The sequence below is a fragment of the Lytechinus variegatus genome, chromosome 17 (genome assembly GCF_018143015.1).
Source record: "Lytechinus variegatus isolate NC3 chromosome 17, Lvar_3.0, whole genome shotgun sequence".
Taxonomy (NCBI): domain Eukaryota; kingdom Metazoa; phylum Echinodermata; class Echinoidea; order Temnopleuroida; family Toxopneustidae; genus Lytechinus; species Lytechinus variegatus.
Window position 1 is genome coordinate 11,776,127 of NC_054756.1, and position 13,175 is coordinate 11,789,301.

General features: G+C 35.5%; 1 protein-coding gene across 1 annotated transcript; it reads left to right on the top strand.

Moving 5' to 3' along the window:
* Window positions 1–7,530: 7,530 nt before the first annotated feature.
* LOC121431240 (neurogenic locus notch homolog protein 1-like) lies at window positions 7,531–12,921 on the top strand. Its single transcript, XM_041628750.1, has 4 exons — window positions 7,531–7,729; window positions 11,121–11,225; window positions 11,718–11,882; window positions 12,890–12,921. The coding sequence occupies exons 1-4, from the start codon at window positions 7,531–7,533 to the stop codon at window positions 12,919–12,921; spliced, it is 501 nt and encodes a 166-aa protein (XP_041484684.1).
* Window positions 12,922–13,175: the final 254 nt, after the last annotated feature.

Sequence of the window (13,175 nt, forward strand, 5' to 3'; positions counted from 1 at the left end):
GAGATGTTATGGTTTCTGGGCTTGACAGCTATGACATAGATTCCATATCTTGCTCGAGTAACTAGTGTTCACGCGCGTTAGTGATATCGGGTCCGGTCTGAGCGTTTCTGGGCGACCGCGCGTTTGTTAGACGACACAGCCAGCATCATAGAATTATAAACCTAATCATTGGTGGACCACTATCAATTTGCCATTCGCTTTTAGTCTGAAATGTATTCATTAAAAGGTTAAATTGAATTGTGGATTAGCACACCTTGTGTTGCTCTCCACAGGGCTCTTAGTTTTTAGCTATTTTCACTGTGTTAATTATATAGCTGTTATTTGTATTTGTTGGTACTAGTCTCAGCAAGTTGTCAGGGTGCTGCTAGACCATTTTCATAACATTTTTGCATGTTTTAATGTATCTTTACTGCATTTAAATTTTTGGCAGCATTGCATATCGTAGTCAAGGCAAGAAGCCATGGCTGCCTATACATGATGTACATTGTAAGTATTGTGTACTGTGTACTTCAATACATGTTATATAAGCCTTTTGTGTTACTTAGAGTTGAACCAGAACTTGTACACAATGGGATTCTTTCATTTGAGCTTGCTTGTTCCTGTGTGTCTTATTGTTTGCCTGAATGGGACTGAGCACTTCATTGAAAAGCCATTTGGTCATCCTTTAGTACAGCAACCCCTCACTAGAAAACAATTTCTACAGAGAAGGATCTCCTACAACTCGAACTGTGATGCTACCTTCCAGCTTGAGTTACTTAAAAATGGAGACATTGAGCCAAATCCTGGTCCTGAAGGGCAACCGTCTAAGATATCACTCACTCCTGGAACTAGCGATGTTCGCTCCAATGAGGTTTCTTCTGAACCCAAAGTGAAGTATACTTCAACGGAGCTTCTTCAATGGAAAAACTGTAAGTTACCAATATCGAATAGTTTACGTCAGACGATTATATCTCTTGGAATTAATAAGCGTAAGAAGAAAACCCGAAGGGGAACACATGGCAGTCACCATAAGCGTAAGAGGACTTCTTCCTGCGAACATTATTCTATTCCTGTTGTTTTTCGGCCACGTGCAGACCTACCAGCTCAGCCACAGAATGAAGTATGTTTAAATCAACGACAGCGAAACCTGACTGTTATGAAAACTGTTCCTCATTTCACCAAGCTGTGTATCTTGAACATGAGATCGGTCAGGAATAAGTCTTCAGCATTCACTGACTTTGTTCTTGAAAATGACTTTGACATCATAGCTATATGTGAAACTTGGTTGAGAGATGGTGACAACGCTGTTATTAGTAGAATCACTCCAGATGGTTACAGCTTTGAGCATCGATCAAGAGGAGAGAAGCCAGGGGGAGGAGTTGGTCTGTTGTTTAAATCTTCCTTGTCCATAACTGTTCAGCAGGTTACACCATACAGATCCTTTGAATGTCTTCATGTATTGGTTTCAAGTGACTCCCGTTCAGTTAGACTTATTGTAATTTATCGTCCAGAAGTTTCTGACGACCAAGGACGCCACCTACCTTTTAGCATATTCCTCGAAGAGTTTAGTACGCTGTTAGATGCATACCTTCTTTGTCCGTCTGAAATCTTGATTACAGGAGATTTCAATATTTGGGTTGATGATAGAACTGACAGAAACGCAAGACAGTTTCTAGATCTGTTATTTATGTTTGGGATGAAGCAACATGTTCAGGAATCGACTCATCGCTATGGACATACCTTAGATCTTCTTATATCTCGAGAATCAGAAAATGTCCTCTCAGATGTCGCCATTCTTCCGGGACTATCGGATCACTTTGCAATTCAGTGCAACTTGCTTTTAAGGAAACCTAAAGCTGTTCGTCAATCAATCGTCACACGAAACTTAAAACTGATGGATCGTGCAAAGTTTCAAACCGGAGTCCATGCAGCGTTATCGTCCATCGATTTTGAACACAACGACGTTTCTTCATGTGTCAACCATTATGAGAACTCTCTACATAGTTTACTTGATCAGCTTGCTCCAAAGAAGACTCGAACAATCGTTATCAAGCCTCGGGCACCATGGATGACTGATGACATTCGTAGTGCAAGGCGTCTTCGACGTCGACTTGAGCGGCGTTGGAGATCTTCTAGAAATCCTGCTGACCGACTTCTATATGTGGAGCAGAAGCAACATGTGTCTCAAATGATGGACCAAGCACAGAAACGGTATTATTCTTCTTCCATTGCAGATTGTTCAGGAAACCAGAGACGTTTGTTTAAAATTGTTAACAAATTATTAGACAGGAAGAAGGATCCAATATATCCTAACACAGATAATGATCATGATCTAGCGAATCGTTTTTGTAATTATTTTGTAGGTAAAATAAGAGATATTCAAGAAGAATTAGCCACTCTTAGTTTTAACACAAGTACTGATGCCTTTTCAAATATTGTTCCTATCACTGCCACTGGTATGTCTGAATTTGCTCCTGCCACAATTATTGAAATTAGGAAAATTATCATGAATTCCCCTGTATCTTCATGTGGTTTAGATCCTATACCCACTTGTCTAATTAAAGAATTTGTCAGTGACTTTGCTCCTTACATCACTGACATAGTTAATATGTCCTTGAAGTGTGGATCATTTCCTGAATGTTTGCAGCATGCCATTATCAAACCCCTACTGAAAAAACACTCACTTGACAGACAAGATTTGAAGAATTATAGACCAGTAGCAAATCTGAAATACCTTGGCAAACTGATCGAAAGAGTTGTTTCAAATCGACTACAAACTTACATGAAGAATGAAAATTTGCATAATCCTTTCCAGTCAGCATACAGGGAGATGCATAGTGTGGAAAGTGCTTTGTTACGGGTAACCAATGATATACTTACTGGTATGGATAATGGAAACGTTACAGGTTTGGTATTGCTAGATCTCAGCAGTGCCTTTGATACTGTTAATCATCGCATTTTGTCTTATAGATTAAAAGAAATAGGTCTAAGTGGTATAGTTTTAAGGTGGTTTGAGTCTTATCTTAGTCATAGATCACAAGAAGTTTGTATACATGATGCTCACTCTGCCTCAGTAAGTATAGATTTTTCGGTCCCGCAGGGATCTGTTCTCGGTCCGCAACTTTTTAATATTTACACACTACCCATTCAATATATTGTACAGAGACATAGTGTCAGTTATCATATGTATGCGGATGACCTACAACTTTATTTCACTTGCAGACCAGTTCAAACGGAAATAGATGAAAATGTACAAAAACTGGAAAACTGTATAGCTGATATAAGGAACTGGATGATTGAGAGTCACTTAAAACTAAATGATGCAAAGACAGAATTCATTTTATTTGGTAACAAAATACAGCTTAGTAAAGTTCATATATCTCATGTCCAAGTTGGCTCTGCCCGTGTAACTTCTGTACATCAGGCTAAGAATCTTGGAGTACTATTTGATTCTGCCATGTCATTTGAGTCTCACGTTTCGAATTGTGTGAAACTAGCTAATTGTAATCTTCGAAATATCCGTACAATTAGACAATATCTCTCACCTCAATCCACCCAACAGTTAGTACATGCTTTCGTTACCTCACATCTTGACAATTGCAATTCTTTACTCTTTCGTTTACCCGCCAACCAAGTTAACAGACTGCAAAAAGTCCAAAATACTGCTGCTCGCCTTGTGACCAAATCAAGAAGATCCTCACGTATCACTCCTATCCTAAAATCCCTCCACTGGCTCCCTGTTCAACAGCGTGTAATCTACAAAATTCTCCTCTTAACCTATCGTGCACAAAATAATCTAGCTCCTGATTACATTTCATCGCTTCTGTTAACCCATTCCTCAGGTCGTTCTGGTTTGCGTTCTTCAAATAATGTAAGGCTCAAAGAAATACGTACTAAACGAAGTTGGGGGATAGAGCATTTTCATCTGCTGCACCTTTTTTGTGGAACAGGTTACCGCTGTCTATTCAGACAGCTAATACTCTTTCTACATTTAAGGCAGCACTTAAAACTCACCTGATGCTTAATGCATACTGCTAAATTATACCAGCAGTTTACAGTCTAGTTCTTTATTCTTATGTTTAGTTTGTTAATTTTTCTTTTGTTATTTGTATGCGCCTTGAGCATCTCTTAGAGATGGATATGTTGCGCTTTATAAATATTGTTATTATTATTATTATTATTATTTAAACGTTATCACACTGTAATAAGATGGAAAAGGGGCTTATCAAAGCTATGTTTCACAGAGGAACTGTTCGTCAAAAGACGCGAGGCCTACTATGATAATGTATTTGCCCCGTCAGGGGCAAAATTTTTTCATTTTTGACAATGGAAATGACAATTTTCAGGCAGAAAAGTGCCTTCATTCACTTTTGTCCTTAAATGATTTATCATTTTTCATCTTTCAGGGGGGCACGTTGGGGGGGGGCAAAATCTCGTTTTGCCCCCCAAAATTTTATTTGGGGGGGGCAAGTGCCCCCCCTGCCCCCCCCCCCCGCTTCCGGCGCCCTTGCTACAAATCACAACAATTTGGAAAGCAATAAAGAAAATCATTCAGTTTTTCTGTTTAAAAACCTATGAAATCACGAAGCTTCTAACACAGAGTGACGTCACTGATCTGGGGTCAGAGAAAAGCACGACAAAGAAGCCCAATAAATAGAGTTATTCTAAAGCATGTATAGCAAGTGGTGGAAATGCATGAAACGTAACACAATTCGGTTACTATGATTGATTAATTTGACTGGTACAACACAATTTTTCCATTGGCTTTTAAACAGGAATAACAAACTGGTAAAAAACAAAATAATATTTTCCGAGAAAATGTTGTCCATTAGGGTCCATACATTACTGCTATGAGGAAAGTATAAGATGTAAAAAGAAAGGGTTAAGATGAAGGGTAAAAATCATACCCCCCCCCAAAAAAAAAGGGGGGGATGAGCTGATAAAATGAAGAAGAAATAATACAACAACGAAGTGATGGGCGCATAAATCATGAGGAGGAGGGGGGTCAAAAAGCGAGGGGTGGGGAGATACGAGGGAGATGAGAACGGCTGAGAGGATTGATCGGGCTAGTGGAATTATAAATTAGTGACATCATTGAACAAAAGTGAATAACCGATCTTAACACACTCAACAAAATTAACTTGAATGAACCGATTCTCAGCTTAAACCCAAACACTAGCGTGTACACGGAGATTACTTAAACAATATCATGCCAAAATCTATCACAAAATGGAATTTTTGAAATAAAAATATCGAAATTTGTGTTCGCTCGCAACTTTTTTTTTCGCGCGTTACGCCATTTTTAGCCCCCTTAAAACGTTTGGCTCATTACGCCACCGAACCCGGACAATACCTTTAACGATTTGCCCCCCCCCCCTTATAGAGGTCTAGTCTATATTCGCAATTCCTGGTTCAATGAACAGTTTTGTTTCAATTAATTTATAAATATTGTTTGTTATCATTGATACTAGATCTATCGTGAATGAGGATACTCCATAGTCATTGTCCTAATCTGTCGCAAGTTATAGTTATTATATCCTATAGGTGTAGTTCAATACTGGAGTAAAGTAAAGTTCGAGTGATTGGATTGTTCGGTCACAGCGGGGCACTATGATGGCAATTAATTAGTGATAATTAACCATGATTAATGACCACCAATAAGTCCCTCACATAATATTTTCTTTAGCTGATTTATTGTAAAGGTACACCATGTGGAGTATTAAAGAAACAGTGGATAGATTGTAATCACAACCTATTGTAATTACAATCCCTGTTATAATATCACGTCCTGTGGCGTGTGACGAGAACTTCAATGATAAAATGTAATAAATAATAATGCGATGTATATATTTTGTTAGCCCGGGTTGCCAATTTAGTTTTTAAAACTGTTCTCACTACATCCTGCTTACAGTGTACATGTACTTGAGAAATGCATTCAGTCGGACGCCCTCTACCATGTCAACTGTTAATTTTAACGTTATCACTGATCGGAAGCTTGCTTCGCAACCTTAACGGAGATGCGTTATGGATTTCATTGGATACTGATAATTAGTACTTTAATTTGCACCAGACCCTGCTCACTTCAATAAGCCTGCTAACAAGACTAATGAAAGAAGTTAATGATTTTCATCATAGACTCGAGGACGCTTATCTGCTTATAGGCAGCTTTGCTCATAGCATAATATGGAATAAGCTGCTCTCCGAAGACAAATGATCGGAGGATCCGATTTTCCCCCTATTTCAATTTCATCGATCGTGCGCATCAAACAGTTAATATCATTATGGTAAGAAAATTTCAATATCTTTACTTACTATTTTTAGTCATCTTACAAATGCAGACATCCTTCCCGACTATAAACTCATGAAATCACCCGTGTTCGCGCAGTTATGTTGTTCATACATGCAGTTGTTTCATTCAGTTGTGAAGTTTGCCATTTCGTTAGTAAGATATATTTAGTGAAAGAGATATCAGCTCTACTAAATGCCGTTTTTAATCAATCAATCAGTCAATCAATCAATTAAACTATATAAATCGATCGGTCAATCAATCAATCAATATGTTAATCAATCAATCAATCAGTCAATCAATCAATTAAACTATATAAATCGATCGGTCAATCAATCAATCAATATATTAATCAACCAATCAATCTTATTCAATCAATAAATTAAACTATATAAATCGATCGGTCAATCATTCAATCCAAAAATCAACCAGTCAATCTTGATCAATCAATCAAATAATCAATTCAATCAATCAATTTTACAATCAATAAACAATCAAATAAATCAATTAATCGATCAACAATGAATCAACAAATCAACAAAACAACTTATCAATAAAAATATCAATCAATCAACAATCAATCAATTAATCGATCAATATTCAATCAACAAACAATAAAAATATATCAATCGGTAATCAAATAAATTAATCAACCAACCGACCAATCAATCAGTCAATCATACAAACAATAAAAAAATAGTCAGTCTATCGGTTATTCAATTAGTTATTGAATCGATCAATTCATTTTACTAGAACTCTCATGCATGCACAGTATAATGTATAAAATAATGCTTTTCATCATGCTAATTTTAGGCCTTTGACAAGTGGACATCTCGTTTTATCATCTTCCTCATCCCGAAAATGATACTTCTTACTACAGGTAAATGCCGTTGATAGACATCTTCTCTTAATCATGTTAATTATATTCTTCGCCCTGAATCGGTGAATTAAAACAACAGTGCTGTCCAGCTGGACTCTAGACAAACGACATATTTGCACTGTTTGTTTTTTTTGGTCTCGTACGAATCTTAAGACGATATGTAGCTGTCTGGGTCCACCAACTTTCGATAATTACCTCTAATCGGTCCATTGTTAGTTTACGGGTATTTTCAATAGATTCTGAATGTTGCAGAAAGAGTCTGCAAACAAACTATAAATTATTTGTATGTTTAAAAATGAAATAACTTTTCATGTCCACATGCTTTATGACTTCGATATTCCAAAAGGCATTCATAACCTTTTTTTTAGGTTGTTCATCAATTTCCATGGCAGCGTCATACGACGTAAGGGACGATTGTCCTCCTGCAACCATGAAGTCATGTCAAAACGTGACCATGTCGAATGGTGAATCTGTGCGGAACATTTCGAAACTCATTCCACGCAATATGGATTGGATGACAAAAGACCGACCAAGGTGTCGTCCGATTTTACAATGTGTACGACAACTCTACTGTACCATACCAGGTAACCGTACACAATAACAACAACAGTACTACTACTACTACTACTAATTATAATAATAATAATAATAACAATAATAATAATAATAACAATAACAACAACAATGATGACGATGACGAAGATTATGATAATAACAATGACAATAATAATGATAATAACAATGATGATGATGATGATGATTATGATAATAACAATGACAACAATAACAATAATAACTTAATAACAATAATAATAGTGATGATGATGATAATGACAGTTATCATGGTAAATTTTAATCATCGTCAATATACATGATGTATACACAAAGTATATGAAGCACAAAAAAGTAAATGTAATGTCGTGATAATAATGCAAATGAAGTTGGAATGAAGGTCCATGGAAGCTCAGAGCTTGTTTACAACTTTTATGTTTATATTCAATTCCGCAAAACATCACATTACGTTATCCATGTCATAAATCAATTAACAATGACTTAACAATATTTAGATACAGAACTGAGTTGACCTACTTAAAAGTACAGCTTTTAAATCATAGATCACCTGTGAAACATTAATTCATGCAATGTAGTGATACTGGTACAGTGTATATATGAATATTTGTAACCGAACAGATTAGGAGATGGAGGAGGAAATTCATTTTTTTTACAAATCTTTCAAATTTTCTTCTAGTCTCCTTTTTTATTCATAATTTCAAGCATGATGTATTTATTTCTTTCTTTTAAAGTTACTCTTGCACAGGTTTATGTACTGTTATGTTTGTTTAATAAAATGAACAATGCCACTTTAAATTAATTGCAGCAATGATTATTTTACACATCAAATCAGTTGTCGACCAACTTTCATTTTGGCGGTCAAATCTGAATGAAAATGATTTATATATTAAAAGTACAAAAGAATAAGGGGATGTTGCCAGAAAATATTTGTAATCAATCGCAAATATTCCGTTGCATTTTTACAATTGATTGATCACTTTTAACTTTAGCAAGTCAGATTACCCTCCTTGTTTCAAAGAGCAGATTAGCAATCAATCGCAAATTTGTAATTAATTGCACGGCATATGCTAGATTTCGAGAACAAAAATTGACTTTTAATTGATCGCAAGTTTCTTGTAACGCCCCATAAGTGATGGCATAATACCATCCCCATGCTCATTGCATATTCATGAAGACTTGCATTGAACTGTTTTCACTGAAACAATGCCAAAGTTTAAACCTCAAAACTGTTTTTAGAACAAATGCAGACACATACTCAAAAATGAGTATTTAAAGGTCAAGTCCACTTCAGGAAAATGTTGATTTAAATCAATAGAGAAAAATCAGACAAGCACAATGCTGAAAATTTCATCAAAATCGGATGTAAGATAAGAAAGTTATGACATTTCAAAGTTTCGAGTCGATGACGTCACTCACTATTTCTTTTGTATTTTTTTGTTTGAATTATACAATATTTCAATTTTTACGAATTTGATGATTAGGACCTCATTGCCTGAAGCACAAAATGTTAAAATAATGGAACTCCACGTTTTCAGGGAGGAATGAAACTTAATTTCACATGACAATGACGAGAAAATAAAAATATTTCATATTTCATACAATAAAATACAAAAGAAATAGTGAGTGAGTGATGTCATCAACTCTCTCATTTGGATGAAACTGGCTCGCTCATATAACTATTTTGTTGAAATAAGCAAAACTTTAAAATGCCATAACTTTCTTATTTTACATCCGATTTTGATGAAATTTTCAGTGTTAAGCTTGTTGAATTTTTCTCTTTTTATTCAAATCAAGTTTTGTTGGGGTGTACTTGTCCTTTAATTTCAATTTATTTGGATGAAGGATAAAAGAGCACTGTTTTTTAATGTCCACACAGTGGCATGAGCTGCGTGGCCGTCAATCGAATATTATTCCTTGTCTGATTCCGATGAAATATTCGAAGCCATATCAGTAAGCCTCATTTCCATTTATGCTTTATATTATACTGTTTTTTCTGTTTTGCGAAGTAAGAATACCCTTATATAAAATTGTACTTGATTTGAATTGCTTTATATTACTTTGTATTATGTTTTGAATGGAAATGAAATATAAGAATTGAATTGAATAGTATGATTTTAATTTTCCTTTAAAATTATAATATTTTTCCCTGGAATACCTCTATAAACAGATAAGGCGCCAAAACGTCAGGGCAGCGCATCAAAAAACTAACAACCCTGATTTGATTAAAATTACGAAAAAACAACAACCAATGTCTAATGACACTTTCTATAATGCGGAACGCTGGACTTTTGTCACTGAAGGAAAGGGATATGAATGCGATTGGAGATAATTTTAGAAGACATTGTTCCCCAGTCACGGTGGATGATGATTAATTTACTTATCGAAAAGTTATTGAATTATTTCTAGTTTAGATTAGCTACAAGGTAAAAAGAAAATAATTAATTAATATGTTTAAAAAAAACATCGGTATACAATGACCATGCAACTTGAAAATGTCAACGACAAACCCAGAAGAAAGAAACGGAATCAAACTCGGAAACAGAAGAAGCTAGGAAAGGTGACATTATTTACTGTAATTGAATTTCATATTACATAATTGTCAATCTCACATCATGTTAAAAAAAGCCTCTTTCATATATTGTGTTTGCATAGTGATGAATAATACATGCATTTTAATTCAATAGCATCCTTCCCTTAATTGCCCCCTCCCCTCCCCATATCTCTCTCCCTCTCTCTTTAATCTTAGGAAGAGTACAACCAGTGGTGTAACTACCGGGGGGGGGCATACTTGAAAATATGAATACGAGAGGGCGTTCCCTCGGTGTCAGTGAGTTACATACTGTGGACCCTATAAATTATATCCGTCTTACTGTTTGTTTATTACTGTTTATCTATATTTCACCTATATTAGATAATTATCATCATCATAATCATCGTCATCACTATCTCCATCATCACCATCTTCATCATCATTATCTTCATCATCATCATCATCATCATCATCCTCACCATCATCATCAACATCACCATTATCACCATCATCATCATCAACAGCATCAACATCATCATATCTTCAGAAACACTACTGAATTTTTAATTTATATAATTTCAATATTTTTGGGAACATGAAAAACCCTGAAAATTAGGGAAAGATTAATAGTGGGAATGAAGTCATGGAGTATGAATATGCAACATAAAATAAAAAAGAAGTAATATTGTTTTGCATTTTTCATTTTAATTCTCCCTTTATTTCTTCAAAAATATTTTGAAGATATTTTACGTTTTCCTTGAATTACTAACCCTTTACATTATTACGTACTCTTTTACCGGTTTTACCAGTCTGTGGTAAGATCATATATGTCTATACTTATCACCACGTATGTTTTGTGTTGGTGTCACCAGCGTGCAACTCTCAACCGTGTCTTAATAGAGGTATCTGCGAGGAAACAGACGCGGGATATTCCTGTCTCTGCTTGGGTGGTTACCATGGTTCCAGATGCGAGCATGGTATATGTGAAGCTTCTTTTACTTCTGTCACGTGCCTCTTAATAATGTGTACTCATAATTTTAGTAGGTGTTTACGCTCTATTATTCATAAGGTCACAGTTGCGGCGATATTGGAATTATTAATTGTCGCTATGATTAATCAATGTTCTTGTGAAATTATAAAGCATGAGTTGTTCTTGAAAACATGAAGGGTAACTAGAAGATTGCCAGACATAGCAACAATTAGGCGTTATGTTTGAAAGTTTATTCCAAATTTGGCTCTTATCGTTTATGAGAGGTATACCTCTAAATGACAGAGCCTCTTAGCAAAGAAAAAAAATCGTACATTTTAATCACTTATAGTGAAACATGCTTACGATATTCCTAACCCTTCACATTCTTTACTTTGGCAAATCAATGGCATTTATCAGTTCATAACATAATGATAACAGTCATAAAAGGATATCTCATAGAAATATATTAATTGTCTTCCCTTGACTCTAAACACTTTAGAGAGATTCATCTTGTCGTTGAAAATCCTTGGACCTGAAGGTCATCCTAACGAAGGACCACTTGTTCTGACATATGGCTCGTTTGATAACGAACAAGTACTGATACATCAGGATAATTGGAACAGTAACTTTTCCAAAATGGCGTGTCAGTACCTGGGTTTTGAAGGTGAGGTACACAGCAAAAACTGTGGTGTTAACCGGTGTACATAGAGGACCACACCAGTTATTTTACACCGGTGTTAAATTGGTGGTGTTAGTTTTACACCTATAGGTGTTATTACAACACCTATGGTTGTTACATTTACACTCTTTGGTGTTATGGTCAATATCTGTGGTGTTACTTTAAAACCTCAGGGTGTGGTCCTCTATTAACACCAATTGGCGTCAGTTTTAACACCACAGTTTTTACAGTGTAGCTTTCGTATTAAATGAGAATGAAACACTGGGGGACAAATTATCCTAAACGTGTAAAAACAAGAAAATCAAGCTAACAAATCGATGAAGATTTGAGGCAAATTGAGCAATAATAACAAAGTTAGGGGCATTTGAATATTGACATCACTAAAGACGTAATGACGTGGACATCTTCTCATTGGCAATTCGAACAACATGGTGTGATTTCACACTTGTGCAACTCACAAAAACTTTTCTAAATACTTCACCTAGGTTGTCACTTGGTTCAAATCTATCCCTTCATGGGAGAATATGTTTTAGGGGTTCTATGAAATATATCATGGGTAAATGGTTTGTAGAATCGGGGGATGAGCAAAAGATATGTTTTGTGGTATATTTTCAGTGTACAATTCAATAGGGAGTGGCACTTCGACGTTCAGATGCTCTTAAATTTCTTATTGTTGTTCGCATTGTTTGTTCTTATCCTTTGATTTTCTGTTTCAATACAAGATAACTTGTTCCTAGGGTGTAATTTTTATTTTAAGCAACAATTGCCGTTGGTTTGGGTTATAATGGGGGGGGGGAACTTTCGCTTCGGGGTGACAAAGTCGTAATTTACTAAGGCCAGAATTACCCACCAGATGGAAATCTTTGCATTGGTGCTCAACATCAAATATCATTGCAAAAATGTAATATAGCGTTTTGGGCACTTTTGGTGAATAGGATTCCAAGAATCACCATTAAAAATAAAAGCAATCAGAACCATTTGTATTTACTCAGGGACGGTCAATCCAGAAGGAAATAATGCTTGATTCTGTTACAATTGAAATGTTTTTTTTTTCAAATCATTTTGGTCTTACAACATGTAAAAAGGGCATCTGAGACAGGGAAGAGCCATCTATTTGATGTTTTTTTATTTGATAATAAAACTTGCCATTTAACGACTAAACACCAATTACATTGATGAGGCAACTTGATAGTTTAGCTTTATCCAGCTATGAGATTAAATGAAGCCTCGTTTTTTTTCTTGAAAATCCTGAACCCTCGTTTATTATTGAACCTACCA

Bases quoted from the DNA above. Each gene is read 5' to 3' on its own strand.
- LOC121431240 (XM_041628750.1), top strand. From the start codon at position 7,531: ATGGCAGCGTCATACGACGTAAGGGACGATTGTCCTCCTGCAACCATG. The intron at 11,226-11,717 runs GTATATGTGAAG...TAAACACTTTAG, and splicing joins TGGTTCCAGATGCGAGCATG to AGAGATTCATCTTGTCGTTG. The intron at 11,883-12,889 runs GTGAGGTACACA...GTATTTACTCAG, and splicing joins TCAGTACCTGGGTTTTGAAG to GGACGGTCAATCCAGAAGGA.